Source organism: Notechis scutatus, chromosome 1 (genome assembly GCF_049901735.1).
Source record: "Notechis scutatus isolate UNSWTSFEM ecotype Mainland chromosome 1, rNotScu1.2, whole genome shotgun sequence".
Classification (NCBI taxonomy): Eukaryota; Metazoa; Chordata; class Lepidosauria; order Squamata; family Elapidae; genus Notechis; species Notechis scutatus.
This window is the reverse complement of record NC_142009.1, coordinates 101,357,967-101,378,388: the sequence shown is the minus strand read 5'-3', so window position 1 is coordinate 101,378,388 and position 20,422 is coordinate 101,357,967. Positions and strand designations below refer to the sequence as shown.

Below are 20,422 nucleotides of genomic sequence, written 5' to 3'. Positions count from 1 at the left end.
CAGACACACCTTTGGCTTGAAAGCCATCCACCACATTCGCCAGATAGATGGGAAACTACCTCACACACCCCACCCCCAACCGCTGAGATTCTGTACGTGTTCAGAAGCACTCTTGTCAGGGTTTGTCCTGCCGTCCTCCACTCTTCTACGGTTCCGGTTACAGTCCCAAGGGGACCTGAAAGAAGACCTCCAGAGAGTGTGGTGTGTGTGTAGGGGGGGACGGGACTGGGAGTTTACTCTAACAAACTTGAGGCGGAGCAGTCCAGGCTGAGCTCTTGACAATCAGTGGGCAGGGCTTGTTGTTGTGCCCGGCCCGACTGAGGCTTGTGGCGCAGTGATCTCGACCCGCGGTTGACTCTCTAGCCACCAACCTGCTCCTCCTCCTCCTCCTCCTTCTCCTCGTCACCTAGGACTGGAGCCCGAGCGCGTTTTAAAAACTGCCCGTCTCCGTCCGTCGAGGCAACTCTCCAGCCACCTGTCCGTCCATCATCGCGCACCTTTGCCCCGGACCTTTCCCAGCGCTTCCCTCTGCTTGGCTCCCGAGCGATCCTCCCCATCACCCGATCCCAACTCTTCTGCAAACCTCCCTCCCCCGCGACCCGGTCCCTTTCTCCGACGCCCCATGGACAGGGAAGGCTCCGAGTCCTGAAGAGGCGATGGCCAAGGACCCGACCAGGGTCGATGGCGCCTTTGCGCACAGCCAATCCTTGGAGGACTCCTATGACGAGCTGCTCTCCAGAGGTTTGCTTCAGGTTTCGCCCTCTGGAGAACCGCTGTCCGAGGTCGATTCGCTGCGCGGCAGACTGCAACGCCCCCACGGGGAGCTGGGGTTCCGAGCGGGGATCAAGGCAGGTGAGGGCCACTTTCGAACAGGCTCGGAGTTGGGCGGAGAAGCAACTGGGCTCCTCGGTTGCTTTCAACCTGGTTAATGTCTGTGCTACCTTCGGTCAGAGGGGAACCTGCTTCACCTGGCTAGAGCTAGAGATGTCTGTGTTCAGCCGCGTCTTCTGATAGAAGTTGGGATATATTTGGGCACTTTCCCTCTTTCCCTTCCCTGATTCCTGTAAATAGGAAATTGCCATCTTGGTGGGCCTTTTCTTCATCCATCTTCGTGGGGGCAGAAAATTCTATGGTGTAAATGCAGTCTTGCTTCCAAGGTATTGAGGGACAAAAAATTTTTATCTACCAGGATGCTGCCTTTGGACAGTATAGTAATAAAAGGTGACACTTGTACAATTAAAGTGAATTAAGCCTGCCTCATTCATTGGCTGGGGAGGAGAGGAACATCATAGGGACCAAGTAGAAAAAGGATACTTCCAGGGCATGTTTCTGCTATGGTCAGATGCAAGATGGGAAAAGCTTGTTATAGATTATCAGTCAAATCTTGAAGGAGGATGCCAGGTTGAGCCCTGGACAGCCATAGGGAGGGGAAGGGGCTCCAGTAGAAACACATTATTGGCTTCCCCTGTCATTTATTTATTGGAAAGGTGACCTGGAAACAATTTCAGTGGAAAGAGACACAACGTGGCCTTAGTGAAAACACCCATTTTCACTGAGATGAAGAGGGATTGGAACAGATTCAAAGATGGAAATGTCATTATTCTGTACCCAGTGGATATATGTTTATGGAATATTTGAAGCAAAAGTTCTGCCTTCAGTTATTCGGAATTCTTCATTTTCCTCAAAACAAGTTATATCACTCTGCCTCTCATCGCTGATCCTAAGAAGCAGGGACTTATTTCCATATTTATATCTATATATCATCTACATCTCTGTCTCTCTGTCTCTCTGTCTCTGTCTCTCTCTGTCTCTCTCTCTCTCTCTCTCTCTCTCTCTCTGTCTCTCTCTCCCTGTCTCTCTCTCCCTGTCTCTCTCTCTCTATCTATCTATCTATCTATCTATCTATCTATCTATCTATCTATCTATCTATCTATCTATCTATCTATCTATCTATCTATCTATCTATCTATCTATCTATCTATCATCTTCTGTGTATCCATATATCTTTCCATATATCTCCAAGTGTGGAAATATCTAAGTCTCTTTGATCTTCCAGAGGCCTCTTGTATTTATCTACCTGTTGCTTTACCTACCTGCAGACATATGGTGCCATGTTTTCTGATGCTGGAGTTTGTAATTTTCCAAGTGACACAGAATTCTTCATTCATCTAAATATCTAAAGTCTCAAAGCCAACAGGCAACAAACTGTTGGATTTGGGTTTTGGTGTATGGAATTCTGTTGATGAGGGAGCAGCATATGAACTCATTTTACAATGGGTTCATATAGTCAAAATGTTAGTGTTCCTTGAAGGGACTTCACTGCTTATACATGTCATTTTTGTTTACTTTCCTTCTCAATCTGCATATCCCTTACACTGTACTGGCAAAAGAGTCCTGTACTAAATCAGATTTGCTCAGTAAAATATTTTTAATAGTGTAAAAGCCATAGCATTTTTCCTGAGTTTTACGTTTGGATGACAAAAACAGAGTTAAAAATACCCCCAAATTATCAGACATATGGAGTCTGCAAATTATGATATTATTATTGTACAGTAGGCAAATGGACAAAAAAGTATTTTTCCTACCTCCTTCATTTTCATTTGCATCATCAGAGAAATTTACAAATAAATTAAACATTTTCAGTGATTAATCTTGCAGCTGTTGCCCAGATATATAATCCAATACTCAACAATTCATTTGAATATATTTAATTTTATCTACATGGCATTACTTAAACTAATCTACAACACAGAGAGATAGATAAATACATACATTCTCTTTTTAAATGTTTTGGCGCACAGAAATTCATTTCAGAAGTGAACCTATTTCTTCAGAAGATGAGGATGGAGAGACTCAAGAAAACAAGATAAAATCTCTGAGCAAATATTTGCCTCCAAAGAAAACAATCACTCAGATTATGAAGGACAAAAAGAAGCAGACACAACTCACTTTGCAATGGTAGGTTAAATAACCAAGGAAGCTTTAATGTATGGGCAATTATTTTCTATTACACAGTATGTGCTAGTTAGCTTTTTCTGTATTGTCATGGGAAAAAGGAAATCTTGTCTTCTGATAAACGTTATAATGATCTCAAAATGAGGTTGCATGCAAATGTCATGCAATGTCATTGGCCCCCGTCCCCTGTGGGTGATCAAGGATGAAAGTCAACCGCCAATAATTCTAGACAAGTGAAACTCTATCAATGTAACATTTATAAAAACAAATATAAGAAAATACATTGTTCGTATTGTAACTCAACCATCTAATGTAAATACCTGTTTTTGTAAATATTTTGCTACAGTTTCACTTAACTGGATTGTATATTTTACGGAAAATGGTTATAAATGTATTGATTTACCTGAGTTTTTCTGTTCATCTGTTTGGTTTAAACAATATTCCTTTTGGGCCTTAAATGGGATGGGATGGGATAGAATTGAATCAAATAGAATAGAATAGAATAGAATAGAATAGAATAGAATAGAATAGAATAGAATAGAATAGAATAGAATAGATGAAAATAAAAATTGCAAAATTCTGTAAGAGTGGTCCAAAAAGTTATATGTAATGTTTTGTCTACAATTGCTTATGGCCTTTAATAAAATCCTAGGCAATTATATTGTAATCATCCATTTTTAACATTGTACCTTGGCTAAGTTCAAAAAAGGCTAAATAGAATCAGGTTTAGCTGGTTGACATTTGGATGGAAGGCTGCCACAAAACCCTAGGGCTGTAGACTTGATTGGGAAGTGGGAAAAATATTGCAGAAAGCAATGATAAACCTCTTTCATTATAGGATTGGGGAAAGTACCTTGTACCAGCCATTGAATCATCAGGATTGCCTTTTTTTTCTGCCAGTGAACACTTGTGACTAAAGTATAAGATTGGAATAGAAGATATCCAGGTTCAAGTTATCACTCAATCCTGTAGGTCACTTGGTGACTCCAGGTCTGTCCTATTGCTGTTGTCATGATGGGAAGGGAGCTCCCAGTTTACTTGGGCTTACAGAAGAAAGGCAGGATATAAATATAACATAACAGTAGTAATCCCTGATAATGAAGTACTTAACAAGGATATATATTTAGGAAATATATACAAACATTCTGTAAAAGTTGATCTAATAGATAGTATATATAACATAGTAAACCAAACTGAGCCCAATTCTAATCTTTCTACCTGCCTCTTTCTAGTTGCCGCCCATTTGCAGGAATTAGCAATTAAGATGTTGACTCATAAATTCTTAGCACTTATCAAAGCCAATTGGAAAAATTAATTGCCAGCCACAGCTGAATGCTAATATGGTTGTTCTAATGCTAATATATCTATTTAGTTACATGATTGTAGCTTTAATTCATCTGAAGCTCATGTTTAATAACAATAAAAAACTACCGTATATCAAGTATCCACTTTATGTCCACCAAATAATTACTTTTATAGATGTACTGAAATTCCAGTCTATTTTTTTCTCCAAGTTTTAACTCTGATCCTGATATTCAGCCCAAAACAATATCCTGTGGATTTATTACATCATTTTCCTACTGCCATCCTGGGAACAGCAAGTGACAATGTCAAAGAAACATTTCTGTATGCATGTATAATGTTACCAATCCCAATCAAAGTAAAGGATGAATTATTTCACGCAACATGACCAAGCAACAGCTTTTCTTTATTTCAATTAATTATATATATATTAGTAAGTCAACATTACCATTTGCAATGGGACCTGCAAAGAATTTCAAAAGACCACATCTTTACTTACTAGAGAATAGGTTTTTGGGGGCTTTTTATGGTTTTAATTGTGATATTGTTCACTGCTCAGTCAATTAGAATGAGATAGGTAGCTATAGAAATTTAAAGAATGAATGGAATGGAATGGACAAATGGGTACTGGGGGAAAATTAAAATATTTTATACTTTGAAGGCAAAAAGCTCTCTAAAATATTATAAGCTTGGTAGTAACAGTGAAAAAATATGGCAAAACTATAGGAATCATTTTTAAAATCCTTGGCTTGCTTCTCATCTATAGGTTAGAAGAAAATTACATTGTCTGTGAAGGAGTTTGTTTGCCCCGATGTATCCTTTATACACACTATCTGGACTTCTGTAGAAAGGAGAAACTTGAGCCTGCTTGTGCTGCAACATTTGGGAAGGTAATTAACCCACTTGATCTTCTTGCGTTATTTAATATTATATTAGAAGAACATTTCCACTACCTTCCCTTAATTTATATAATCAACATCTCTGACTTGTTCTGCAAAACCAGGAGGGTTGAGAAAACCTGCAACTGATGCATCTTAAGAGTAGTTTAAATCCTGCTGCTGGGGGGGATATTTGTGGCTCTTTTTATTTTCTAATCTGGAAGTAAGAGATTTGCAGGTCACTCTAAGGCAGTGTTTCTCAACCTTAGCAACTTGAAAATGACTTCAGCTCCCAGATTTCTCCAGGCACATCTTCAAATCGCTACCCTTGAGAAACACTGCTTTACGGAATGTAGGATATTGGAAAGAAAACCATTAGCTTGGCAAAGTTGAAAGTAATGCAACTTTTGTGAGGAAAGAGTGCTGACTGTAGATATTCTCCTCCCACACCCCCCAACACCTACTCTGCCTAAAAGCCGAAATCATTTAATCAACATGAGAGGTGGCCTTTCCAAATTAAATCCAAATTACTAGGAGCTGGTGAAACTAAATACCAAGACAGCTTCAGAGATCAGTCTTTTTAAAACATCCACAATCGCTTCCAATTGCCTTAAAAAACCGAAACACATTAGTTTAATGAAATTTGGGGTTCACATCCCTCTATGATATTAAATGACTCAGAACCAAGAGAATACAGTTGATTATAAACATTAAAAAAAAAAACCTCTCTTCTAGCTTTGAAAATAGCAGGATTATCTTTTTTCTCTTCGTTGCCTGTCTCTGTATTTGCTTTACTGTTGATTGCTGGGTTATGATATCTGTTGAGGTGGAGACTATTGTTTCATCTTCAAATGCTCCCTGTGCAAGTACATTTCAAAGCCAGGCTTTACACTGTATCAGGTTAGATAAACCAAGGTGGGAGGCTTGATCATAATCGCATTTCCATTTAATGTCAGAGTTGCTTCTCTCAATTAGCTATTAAATTGATTTGCCAAATGAACAGTCCCACCCACAAAGTTACTAATTGAAATGCAATTGTTTTATAGATGGGGTATGAATGTGTATATGAAAATGTGTGAAGGGCTTGTCTTCAGAAGTTGCGGGTGCTCCATCATTTCAGGCTTTTAAGAAGAGACTTGACAGCCACTTGTCTGGAATGGTATAGGGTCTCCTTTAAGGTCCCTTCCAACTCTGGTAGTTTCATCAATTATACTAAAAGAGCTATAAGCCTCACTTGTATCAGTTGGGCAAACTTATTTAACCCCTTGTTCTTCGTGTAATAGAAAAAAAAAGAGAGCATTTGGAAAACTGAGCGGTACATTTTTAGGTGTGTAGATTTTGCATTCGAATGACATAATAGCGACAATTGCTAGTTCAGGCAAGAAATATCTATAGGGGGGAAAAAATCCCTGAAATCTCACTGAAAATCTCTGTGATAACAATAGCACATGTTTCATGTAGACTGATAGTCATTCCTTTTGCAGTTTTATCAAAGGACATTTCCACCCAAATCAAACTGTATTCCAAGATTCTTTGGGTGGAGCTACAGAGCTTGTATATGAAACTATAATATAGATGTGTTCTCTTATTAAATTTTTCATCAATTGAATTCTGATCCACATGACTGGTCACTATCCTTCACCTCTACAATAGCATTGTACTGTAGAATGAAAGGAGTATAATTCAAAAAGCTATTTATGTCTATCCGTCTGTCCACCCACCCTTTGGTGCAAAAAACAAAACAAAACAAAACAACCCCATATCTCTACAGGCATGTTGCTTGAATTCTAATATTAAGCAAGTTTCTAAGCACCATTCTATTTTCATCCATTCCATCATTTACTTCTTTTCAAGACCCCAGTCTTCCAATAGAAGTTTACAACACAATAATTCAATGTGAATACATCTTAATAAAGCCAAATTTCAATAAAATTGAATTTTAAAAGAATTTTGTGGGAAATTAAAAATTGACTCAGTAGGAACAATGATTTTTTAGGAAGGGAATTGCAGAGAAGGCTTTCTGTTTAATACCATGATAAGCTTTGATGGTATCATGTACTATTAATATTACAGAGCAAATGGAATAAAATCTCCTTGGAATAGTTTATCTAGTTGGGTTATATTATTCCAAGGGGATGCTATTCCATTTGCTCTATAATATTGGGTGTCATACCTTTGATGGGAGCATGATCATATTTTGTTGCAATTTCTACTTCATAAGTTTATTACTCTTTTGCCACTGATCATTAAAATGAATTTAACATAATTAATTACTTATAGAAGGGCCAATTAGAACATATATTGTAAGAAAACAAAAATAAAATCATTTTGAATTTACCAGTTTCAATTTGACTTTTTCTATAGACAATTCGCCAGAAATTTCCTCTCCTCACCACTAGGCGGCTGGGTACAAGAGGCCATTCCAAGTAAGTTCTTAAGAGCTACACTTTTTAAATTCATGCTTATCCAGATAAAGTCATGCATTCTTGAGAGATAGATGGAACCCAAAATGTATTATTAGCTGAAAAACACTTTTTAGAGGAACTTACCCCAAACCGATGGTAGTCCATATTTTGTTGAATTTCAATTTCTAAAATTGTCCAAGAGACACAATGCTAACTAATAGATTACAGGAACTGAAGGTCTACATATCTGAAAGAAATCCAGATGTGTGGAAGTTTGCTATAAAGGTTATAGTATGATGTAGCAATTTGCATGTTTCTTGTCAAGTTGCATTGACTTGCTTACTGAAAACCATCAATTCCCATTTTCCACATGCTCCAGATCCTTATAATCCCCGAAAACCCCTTTATATGTGAGTTACAATGGAAGGGATCATGAGGTGATGGATATATCACCCCAAATGGCATAGTTCTGCAGAGAAGTTCACATTATATGTTTGTTGGTTTGTTTATTGTGCACCTTCCAATCAGTGTTGACTTTAGCAAGAGTCTGGACAAGTCCTTGCGGTTTTCTTGGCAAGATTTCAGAAGAGATTTGCCATTACTTCCTAGGGCAGAGAGAGAGTGACTGGCTCAAGGTTGCCAGCTGGCGTTTTGCCTAAAGCACAAGATCTCATAATCTGTCCATTTCTAACCTAGTGCCTTAACCACTGTACAAAACTGGCTGTATATTTTTATTTAAAATATTGCCAATGCAGTCTCCCCCACTCCTACCCTCTTTTCTTATGAGAGAAAAAAAAAGGACAAGATTTTAACTATTAAAATTTTTATGTGAATTTCCTGGTCATGAAGTTGTTTGAATTGAATGGATATGGAAAGAAGTTCATTTCCCAGCAAATGGGTAGTTAAAAATGAAGGAAAAAAAAGAGCTTCAGGGTATAGTGTATGAATATTTTTCTGGGGAGGAGGGAATGTGTAATTTTTGCTCTGTTTCTTACCTCCCTATCATGCTCTATTATCCATAATTTTTTTTATTGAATATTAGTGATTCTGATTGTAATAAGGCAATTTCACCAATTAAGAAACTGGCACCTTAGATTCTGAGTGAGTGCAAGAATCTCAGTCTCTCACTATCTAGCACAATGGGTTTGGAAAGACTAGTTGGATGAGGCCGAATAGTGTACATACACTTTGACTGATAGGGATTGGAGTCAAACAATACCTGCAGGAACTGAAGGTGCTCATTTCCTACCCACAATAGAAGCCTTATAATGATAGAGGAATTTATTACATTGGTAGTGTGTTTAATGATTGCTAACTTGGAGGAATTATATTTTGAGATAAAGGAAGAAGATGTGAGACTTGAGTTAAAACAGAATGAATGCCTGGCATTTCCTGTATCTTTGAGAAGACAGGGCACTTCCCAAATGTTTCATTTGTGTCTGTAGCTAGCTATCTTTTCTGCACAAGCGACAGCCAATTTTTTTTTCCAAAAAAATATCTTGGTTTTTTTTTTCCCCTGTTCAATCGTGTCTGATTCTCAGAGACTGCCTTGATTAGTCCCTGCAGTTTTCTGGAAAGGTTTTTCAGAAGTGGCTTGCCATTGTCTGCTTCCTAGGGTTGAGAGAAAGTGACTGGCCCAAGGTCACCCAGTTGGCTTGGTACCTAAATTGAGACTAAAATACATGGTTTCCCAGTTTCTAGCCTGATGCCTTAACTATCACACTAAACCAGCTTACATATTTGCTCTTGGGGCAGCTAAAATTTAGGACTAATTTCATAGCGCTTTCAACAACTTGTGTTAATTTTATTTTCTACGTTTCATAAAGTTAATATTTAAAGTAACCACACAAAATAATCATATCATGGATTCCTGGTTTCTTGCCTGGTGCTTTAACTACTGTAAGAAACTGGCTCTCATCTAACTTACAATTGTTGCAAATTATTGTCAGGTGTTTTCTGGAATCTCAGAGGAAATTCCTTCATAGAGAGGACAAGTGACATTCAGTAGAGTATACCACTGCTATTATCAAATCCATTGCCTTTAGTTGCTAGTTCTTACTATCATGGCAGCAAACAAGGTGTGGTATGAGAAGAAAAACAAGGGATTCGGGCAAGAGAAGAGTGGAGAAAATTAAGAGTTCTAATGAGTAGAGCAGCAATGCACAAGCATTATAGATCAGCAGTAGAGAACAGCAAATAATGTTTCAGTCAAGTGTGCCATTAAAATGGAACTGAAATGAAGGACATCCATGGAAGAGGAGTCAGCAAGGATCATATACAATGATTATGCCAATCCAGGAGACTTGGATGCATATAAACTTAGTGGGAATTAATGAGAGAAATAAATTCAGCCTAGATTTAGTCTGAGTGAGAGCTAACATCAGCAGTATTGCAGGGTCTTCCTTTGAAGGCAATATGTGTATGGGGCCACAGAATGCAGGAAGTCCTCGACTTATGATCATAATTAATTGAGCCCAAAATTTATGTTGCTAAGTGAGAAATTTGTTAAATGAGTTTTGCCCCATGTTACGATTTTTCTTGCCACATTGGTTAAGTGAATCACAGCAGTTGTTATAATAAGATGGTTGTTAAGTTAATCTGTCCTCTCTGTTGACTTTTCTTGTCAGAAGGTAAATCATGGTGATGCTGCAACAGTTATAAGTGTGAAAAAATGGTCATGTCACTTTTTTTCAATGATGTTGTAATTTTGAATGGTCACTGAACAAACTGCTATAAGTCAAGGACTTCCTGTACACCAGTGGTGGGATTCATTTTTTTTTTTTTTACTACCGGTTCTGTGGGCATGGCTTGGTGCATGGGAAGGATACTGTAAAATCTCCAGTCAGAGGTGGTATTTGCCAGTTCTCCAAACTACTCAAAATTTCTGCTACCGGTTCTCCAGAACTGGTCAGAACCTGCTGAATACCACCTCTGCTGTACAACCCTTGGGACTGTGAGCTCCTGTTGCGGTTTAATTTGGGGGTGGGGTGTCTACACTTTGATCAATGTTAAATCTTAACTTCCTTCCACCTTTTCTGAAAGGCATTATCTTATTTATTAAAAGTGATTTAGTGGGTTAATAAAACTGATATGGCAGCTGGCCTTGCGATAACGAGTTATTGCAAGTCCCTGAGCAGCTTAATCATATCATTGCCTTATCAGCTATCATTTGTGTTGGCATATGCTCTAGTCAGGTTTGCTTGCAGCACAGGGACAGATGTTCGTGCACATGGAAAAGGAGGGTGAGAAAAATCAGCCTGGCTGGTTTCTTCCTGGAAGTTTTAATGAGAAAGCTAACAATGAGCATCACCGCTCTTATTTCTTTCCAAGCTAATACAAATTAAACAGATCCAGCCTACCTTTCTCTGCCTGTAGCTCTGTTGTTTTTTCCAAACTCATCATAAATCTGAATGCATGTGCAGCTGAATACCATACATGTAAGTACCCGCAAAAACTTAAGAAAACATATATATATGGTGTGTGTGTATATATATATATATATATATATATACATATACATATACATATACATATATATATATATATATATATATATATATATATATATATATATATACACACACACACACACACACACACACACACACACACACACACACACATACACCATATACATATATATATGGTATTCAGCTTTGTTCGGGTATTTTCCCACGTCATTATATTTGTGCTTTTAAAGTTGTAAAGTTGTAACAACATTTCGGCAAAATCTCATCTGCCATCATCAGGCTCCTGTATTGTGTTCGTCTGTGAGTCAGACTTTCACAGCCGTTTCTGTTTTAAATTTGGTGCTGGCCTACGCTGTGCCAGAATGGTTTTTTCCTTCATCCTGATTGGTTGGGAGTCTTGGTCTGTGTTTATTGGTCTTGGAGTTTGCTGTGTTCTGCTTGATTGGTGTTTCTAATATCTTCTGCCTGTTTTGTAGCTTTTTTTGTCTTGATTGGCTGGCAACATTGTGTTTCCTGTATTGGAGGCTTTTAGTGCGGCTTGGCTCCGAGGAAACGGACGGCTCCGAGTAAACGGACGGAGCCAAGCCGCACTAAAAGCCTCCAATACAGGAAACACAATGTTGCCAGCCAATCAAGACAAAAAAAGCTACAAAACAGAAGATATTAAAAACACCGATCAAGAAGAACACAGCAAACTCCAAGACCAAGAAACACAGACCAAGACTCCCAAACAATCAGGATGAAGAAAAAAACCATTCTGGCACAGTGTAGGCTAGCATCCAATTTAAAACAGAAACGGCTGTGAAAGTCTGACTCACAGACGAACACTATACAGAAGCCTGATGATGGCAGATGAAATTCTGCCAAAACGTTGCTACAACTTTAAAAGCACAGCTATAATGCCCATGCCCGGTTTAGCAAAAGGGGGAAAAGTCCTGATATGTCATGTGACACTGCCATGATGACCCCCTAGTCTAATCTTTAGAAATCTTTGCTTGTGCAGGGAGCAGGAAAGAATGATATTTCTTCTTTCTCTGTGATGCTCCAGACACACAGCAGTGGTGGGATTCAATTTTTTTTTAAACAAATTTTATTAATTTTAAAGACAAACAAATCACCATTAACCATTACATACTTAAACCTTTTTCCATTATAAATTTTACAAGTCAAATAAAACCTTATTTTATACAATATAATTCTATTTTAAACCATTTCCATATGAGCATACAAATACCTCTTATCCAATTTCTCTTTACTTCTCTTTACTCTTATTCAATTTCACTATTATTATTTCATCTATTTCTTTCTGACTTGGTTACCATTATTCTCATTCTATATTTCTGCAAGGTTTTATTAGTTCTCCCAGAAACATAAACACACAACACACAAACATATAAAAAATCTTTTAGGAAAGTAACTTGGCCCCAGGTACCTCTCTCTACATGGACTTCAATTATATTCATGCTCATCTTACATATCATTACCTATTTTATTTACCATTCTATATCTTCTATATTAGCTTCTCCACACATTTCACTCTTCTTAATTCTATCTTATTTAATCCATCTTAATTTGCGTCATTATATTTGTATCTTTTGTCCATTCTTATTATCCCTCTGTCTCATTCCTTATAATAATAATAAAAAAAAGAATTTCTCCTGAAATCACTAATCAGAGTATGATGCCTTTCTATCTTCCCCCTAAATTAATTAGATTAACATTTAAAATAACACCTAATACCCAATCTGATTCTGCTTGGTACATTCTATCTACTATTTTTTTTTTTAATAAAAGAAAAATAATAAATCCAAAATGATTAAATACATAGTTAAATAATAGATCTAAATATTGAATCTTATAACATTCCCATTGCCTTTTCCAAAAACAAATGCTACTATAATAATTTTATAATAACATCAATACCATAGTCATATTAAACTCTTTAATTAAAACTCAATATTCTAAACATTCCCTTTAATATTTTATTAAATTTTAAAATCAATCATTACTAAACATTTCAACATTTTAATCTCTTATTAACTCTTAAACCATTCTAATTTTCTATTTTTAATACAAATGCTACAATACCATCTTATGTACCTTGCAAAATCTTTTTTAAAGAAATTGTACTTTACCCTTTGTCCCTAAAAAAGATTCCTCTTTTCCCATCTGATTTCAAAACTTTGTGGCTTTTCTCCACCTTTTCCCTTTCTTTCTTCCCCCACCAGACCTTCCTACCCCCCTTCTCCTAGCCTCTGCCTTGCTGGCTTCCCTTCTCTGTTGTGTTCCTTTTTTCTTTTGTTTACTATCATTATATTGATTTTGCACCTTATTTTTCTCTTTCTTGAGTGTTTTTTTAAATCTTAAGTCCTTCATTTTCCTTCCTTTCTTCCTTCCTTCTTTCTTAGTTAAATTTTGAAATTCATTAAAGATGGCTTCTTCTTCTGCTGCTGCTGCTGCTGCCTCCATCTGTTGTAGTGTTTGTTGATAGTTAACAAGCGCCATTTCTAAAAAAAGGAAGGCTTCTTTCACACCATCTTTGCCATCTGTTTTTGTTTGCTCATATTCTTTTCTCAGTTCCTCAGCAAAAAAAGCCATTATAAATCTTTTCTTTTCTTTTTTTTCCCCCTCTTTCTTCTTGCACCAACCAAGATATTTCAAAAAATAGAACAATCCCAAAGTCCTCAATCAATCCAAGCCAAGACAAAGTTCTCACTTTCTCTTCCTGGGGTAGTATCAATCAAAAAAAAGAAAATCCAAATCTGTATCTTAAAGCCTTATTGGAATTATATTTCAGTCTTCAAATCCTTAAGGCATCTCCTCCAACAAAATCTTAACATATGAATATATTTTTTGTCCTCTCCCTTCCCACTTATCACATAAAGCTAGTTTTTACCTGAAAAAGGCAGGTTTCTCAATATCCACTTATTGATTCCGTAGGGAAGGAGAGTAAACTTTCCTTTCAGCACCTCAAAATTGCCGCTTATTTTCTCTTGTGGAAAGAATCATTCAAAAAGCCATAATTTCCAGGAATTGTGTTAAATGTGTCTTAGAGTCCTGGGTCAACCAAGAAAACTTTCACTCTCAAAGGCTTTCTCCTCTTCCTCCTGCACATTCTTACCCAGCTGCCGGCTTCTTTGTGGCAGCCATTACAGACCGCCGCTGCACCGTCTTGGGAAAAGGGGGTTCTGCCGGCTGGGGAGGGGGTCTGCAACACCCCCAAACCCCTCTCCGGATCCCCCTATCTTCAGCTACCCCTGCAGGGTAGCCTTAGCTCCGAACCCGTCCGGATCGGAGCACCAAAAACGGCTAGCGTAGCAGGGATCGCGCAGTGTCGCGAATCCCTGCCGCTCGCGAAGCCGACAAACCGGAAGTGCCAAAACGTGCCAAAACGTTGCTACAACTTTAAAAGCACAGCTATAATGCCCATGCCCGGTTTAGCAAAAGGGGGAAAAGTCCTGATATGTCATGTGACACTGCCATGATGACCCCCCTAGTCTAATCTTTAGAAATCTTTGCTTGTGCAGGGAACAGGAAAGAATGATATTTCTTCTTTCTCTGTGATGCTCCAGACACACAGCAGTGGTGGGATTCAATTTTTTTTACTACTGGTTCTGTGGGCGTGGCTTGGTGGGCATGGCAGGGGAAGGATACTGTAAAATCTCCAGTCAGAGGTGGCGTTTGCCGGTTCTCCGAACCACTCATAATTTCTGCTACTGGTTCTCCAGAACTGGTCAGAACCTGCTGAATACCACCACTGACACACAGCCCAATATAAAGTGCTATCAAAGTCAGAGGGAAGGGATTGGGATAGAGAGAATACCCTTCAGATCATTCCCCAATTGCAACAGAAGTATTTATGTTGGATGGAATAAAGTGGAGATGGTGGGCCAAACAGTCTCTCCTGCATTAGCAAAACACTATTTCAGATGCCATTCACACATTGGGGCAAGCAGGGTGTGAGGATCAGTCCTGACAAAAAAATTGAAATGTGCAAAGCAAGCTACACAAAATCCTTGCACATAAGAAGTAGGATTTTTGTTGTTGCTGTTGTTATGCTGTCACAGAATCAACCTTCTGAAAGTCTATCAGGTTCTGATACTCTCCATTTTCCAATATAAGGTGAAGAGTTAGTAGGTTAAAATATTATTTTGAAACTTTTAACTTTCTGGGGAAATGTTTTCAGTGTATATATTGGTAATGTTTTAATGATTGATATTAGCTGCATTGATAAGTTGGGATAAACATTTTTAATTAAACAGATAAAATAGTTCAAAGTAAGTTTAGTAACAGAAGTTTCAGGGGTACAACATATACAAGATGCATACATTTCCGTTCTACAGGAATGGTTATTTTATCTTTTTTTTCTTATAACCCAAAGATCTGTGCAAAATGTAGCTTTTCAATTAAAGAAGTCTGGGCTGAAATTTTTGAATACCAGGTGTAAACTAAGTTCCCACTCCTTTTCCACAAATGTACTTTGGGTTGGATTTCCATCCCCTTTTCTCCCTAGCTGAATTCATATAATCATTGATCATTAATGTAAATGTAATTGCTTTGCAACATTAATGGGTGATTTGGGAATAGGATAAAAGAATACAGAAAAAATGATTGAGCCATTTGAAGAGCTAAGAATGTAATAGAAGAAAAAAGAAAGAAATAGAATCAAGAATGAAATTCAGTGAGCATTCAAAATGAATGACTAGCAAGAAAGAAGACTGTTGAGGAGTTTCCTGGTATAAAAGTAAATATATGAAGGAAAATATATGAGTTGAACAAAAGCAGAAGACTGAGAAGTTTCTGGTCGATTGAGTCAATGTGATATTTAAAGACAACAAATGAGAAGTTTAATGAACAAGTGTAAGAAATGTTGTTTGGATGAAATAGAAGAAAGGAAAATTTTCAAAAATAGACAGAAGTAGAATGTCTGTATTAACGTAAAAGAAAAGTCATTTTATTTCTCTTTTCTTTTCTGCCTTTTCTTTTTTTGCTCACCACTTATTTTTTTCTGCCTTTTATGTAAAATTGCTTACTCTGAAAAGGCTTAGAGAGCACATGTATCTATGTATAGGATGAAATCTGCATTTCCAAAGTGTTGTGTCATATTTTAGCTTCCACTCATAGGACATGTATAAAACTCAGTTAGAGAAATGAATGGAGAAAACTAAACTCATAAGGAAGTTGTTCATAAAAAAATGTATACAACCATGTTACTAACTCAACAACTGCAGGGATTCGCTGAATGACTGTGGCAAGAAAGGTTATAAAATGGGGCAAAATTCACTTAACAACTTTTTGCTTGACATCATAAATTTTGGGCTCAATTATGGTCATAAGTCTAGGACTATCTGTACGTGTGTTTGAGGAAAGACAGCAAGACACACACACAAATATAAACAGAAATAAAATGAGCTCTTGGGACCATCCATCATGATTTATGTATCTCTCTTAATACCTCTTTTCCCTCTCTGCAGATATCACTATTATGGAATTGGCATCAAAGAAAGCAGTGCATATTATCATTCTGTGTATTCTGGCAAAGGTTTAACAAGGTATGTTTTTTTAAAAAAAAAGTTTTCAAAAATGTAATAAATAAAATGTTAGATGATGAATAAAGATGAATCAGTTATGAACAGGCTACACATTAATGTTTATCATTTCAATTTTCATCACATGAACTGCCTGTTACTTGGTGATGTCTAAATGGTTCTGCTTTTTTGAAATAGCATATAATGATATAAAATGTTCTATGCGAAACAGCGTATTTCAGGCAAGAAACCAACACATGAAGCAATTTCAAAAAATTGAATTGCTTATTTGTTTTGTGAACAAACCATTTGTGCGCAGATTCTCAAATCTTTGTAAGATTATGTTGTAGCAATGCTTTGCTTATTAAAGAGTTGATGCTTACCAGTGTGTACATCCTATATATAGACATTTCCATACATCTGATTAAAATAGTTTTATTTCTCATCACTTAACAACCAAATATCCTTGATAAAAAAGCAGATCCTTGGTATATATATGTATCTATTTTAAAAAATAAATATCATATCAATGCTTTGTAGTTGCAAGTACTGTAATAAAACTACAACATATTACAAGGTTTTTAGTCAGCATGACCATTCTTGTTTATCACATTTCCAATATAGATTTGAAGTGCCTTTACAGATTCTAGATTAACTAGAAAAAATAACTATTCCTATAGATATTTGCAGAGATACTGCCAATCTAGCAGTTCAAAAGCATGCAAATGCAAATAGCATTCCATGTATTTTTGGCATATAGTCATGCTGGCAACATGACCCTGAAATTGTTTTTGGATAATGCTGGCTTCCTCAGCCAAGATAGGCACCATGCCCTGGAGTTGAAAACTACTGACAGGTAAACCTTTACCATTTACTTTTATTATAGTTTTTTATAATGTGGTATTTGATGCTGTTCTATCATCATCATAAACTTTAATCTAGCATTCTTTTCTGAAATCTAAGTAAAACATTTTGGTTTTCCAAGGTTTTCTGGAAGCAAGTTGAAGAATGAGGTGAGTACCCTCAACTTTCTTATTTGATCTTTTAAATGTGAAATGATGAGGAAAAACTTGACAAACACAACCCTCTGGTTATTCAGCTATAAAAGTTCCACATACTTTGAAATAGAATAATTGAGGAAGCTGCCTGAGAGAAACCACTGGCTTATTTAGACTTTTTTTTTTCTCGCCCTGATTTATGATGTATGGGATTGAATCAGTGTCTTTCCCCTTGCCAAACAGTGCTTTGCTGTTGTGTTTAGTTTTTTTTCTAACTTGTACAGTCCATACATCCAGACCACTTCTTTATATAGATGGAAAGTTTTTAAGTTCAAATAGAAATTCATGCTGACTAGGGATACTGGTAGGAATGGTTAACTGCAACCTTCTCCACCCAGCTACTTTCTGACTGGATTGGATTTCAACTCCCATAATCCAGCCAGTATGTGTGAAAATTTAGAGTTTGAAAATTCTAAAAGCAATGAAAGGGTGAGAGAATACAAAGGAAAAGTATAGGATCAAGATTTTTCTTCCGTTTTTCACTTTTGTGTGAAATATGGTTATGATTCATAGAGTATCCAGTATAGCTACTGTTCATGTTGGGTGGTGCATGCAATAGAAATAATGGTTTGCTGTCTGAACAAGAGTTATGTTTGTTTGCCAAAGAATTAAGGATTGTTCCCCATTTTCTGCCCTCTGTACTGCTCACAAAATGGCTCTGCAGTCTACCTATGACTTGGGGAACAAAATATTTTAATCTAAGATCAAGATACTTTAATCTATACCAATGACGCTAGCTTTAATTAAATGTTTGAGCTTCTTTTAGAGAAATATTTAATCAACAGACTAAGGATTAAAAGATCTAGCACAACAATTCCCCTGATTTTGAAAAATCCTATGCTGACAGACTCCATCAAAAGAATGATGTCCTTGGTACAATGTGAATGAGGGGGGCTGAGTATTATCACCGCTTAGTTTCACATTGTCATGTTTTCAAAGTAAAAGTTATTTGTAAAAAGAATCAAACATGTAACTGAGACACAAGCTTCCGTATAAGTGAATGTATTAATTGTAGCTTTGCTGTCACAGTGCTCCTGCCCTTTCATTTTATTTTCCATCTCCTTAATGTCCCAAAGTGTATTTTATCATATACTTGGAAAATAATTTCAGATTAGTCTTATCTTTTTTTAAAAAAAATCACCACATACTAATAGGTAATTGTTCAACTGAAGCCATATTGACTCATGACAGCTTTTAAATGATCTAATGTTTATGTCAACATACAATGGGAACTACACACCACTTCTTTCATTAGTTTCTTATCTGTGTTTGAGTAGCCTGATGTTCTGGCTAGTTATAGCTTGGATAATCTTGGTTTCTTTACTATAAAAAAGAAGTGTACCTAAACTGTTAATTGAAACATTTTCTGGATTTTGAGACTGGCCACAATCCAAAGAAAGAGTGCCAATCTTAAATGGACATTGGGTGTGAGATTGCCTTTATGTAATAATGTTCAACTGAAATAAACCCAGAAGCTATACATACAAGATATTGTATTACTAGTAAAGAATAATTTTATGAAATAAATTATGACTTTGTCTTACATTATTCATATTTTTATCTTCTTGGTTTAGTGGTATAAATTATGAGATCTAAAATATGAGATCTGAAATAGGAAACACCCTAATAAAATTGTTCAGAAGAGATTTACTCGGTTTTTTGACTTTTACCAAGGTCCATCAGTAATTTCCATTCCATTTGTTTGCTGTTGTTTTTAAAGAAAAATCTGATAATATCCACAGTTTTAGCTACATGTATATATTTTTTTAAAAAAACCCAGCTGTTTCCATTGTTTGGTTCAGCTGGAAAGCGGATCCCCTACCATGTGGCTTCAAAGTACTTCTTAAGAATTTCAGGAACTAAGGTCATGTTATCACTTATTATCTGGGTCTCCATCTTTGTTGGGGACAGGGAAGGATGCCTCCATATGTTAAAAACAAGAAAGCCAGAACTGAGTCAATCTTTAAAATAAATTTGATGGACTTCTCAAACTTGGCAATTCCCAAGCATGTACAGGAATATCTGCTATGGGCCCAAAAACTAAATGGAGATTTTAATGGGATTCCTTTTTTGGGGAATGTAGGTAGGAATTTTGTTTTATTGTTTGTTTGTTTGATGTCTAGATTTTGCATTTCTGCACTCACCCATATACCTATTCTTTTTCTTGCTCTTCTCTTCTGTCCTCTCTTCTTTTTTAAATGATATCTTGAAAGCTGAATCCATTATGCAACTCTTACTGATATTGCAAGGCATATAAACATTAAAATTTCTTTTGATGGGAACATTTATTCAAATAGTTTCAAGTTATGTATTAATACAGCAATTAAAATATTATACATAAATGTTAAAGGCTTAGATCTGCAGACTCAGTGATATGGTGGGAATAATGCAGAGAATAAGAAAATTTTGAAGGCTGGATTATGAGTTTTTAAAAGAACACTTAAAGGAGACAAAATAGCACGTATGAAAATGTTTAAAAATATACAGTATTTCAGATTTTGTATGTTTTCTTTCACTCTCATTTTGTCTTCCTGACTTTTGTTGCTGATAGAAAAAAGTAGGGCAGAAAAGTTTTATGGATAGGACCTGTTTATTCTTGGAAGCATTTCTAATTAGCTGCATTTCAATTATGAAGGAGAAAAGAAAGCAGTCGGGTTATCCAGCAAAAATGCGTAAATGGTCAATCTGAATTAACTTCTCCAAGATCTCTGCAAACCTAGCAGTGCCAGTGTATATAGGTGGCATGTCTGCTGAAATTCCTGATGCATTCTTGTTTTGATGAACATCTTTGGATGAATGCAGAAGACCTGATATTCTTACAGAGGA

General features: G+C 36.6%; 1 protein-coding gene across 1 annotated transcript in view; it reads left to right on the top strand.

Moving 5' to 3' along the window:
* Nucleotides 1–656: 656 nt before the first annotated feature.
* RFX6 (regulatory factor X6) overlaps nucleotides 657–20,422 on the top strand; it is a 45,846-nt gene continuing 26,080 nt past the window's right edge. Inside the window, exons 1-6 of the mRNA XM_087949670.1 lie at nucleotides 657–852; nucleotides 2,802–2,958; nucleotides 5,024–5,147; nucleotides 7,500–7,561; nucleotides 16,485–16,562; nucleotides 17,524–17,551. Coding sequence (XP_087805796.1) covers nucleotides 657–852; nucleotides 2,802–2,958; nucleotides 5,024–5,147; nucleotides 7,500–7,561; nucleotides 16,485–16,562; nucleotides 17,524–17,551 — 645 coding nt within the window. The remainder of the gene's footprint in view (nucleotides 853–2,801; nucleotides 2,959–5,023; nucleotides 5,148–7,499; nucleotides 7,562–16,484; nucleotides 16,563–17,523; nucleotides 17,552–20,422) is intronic.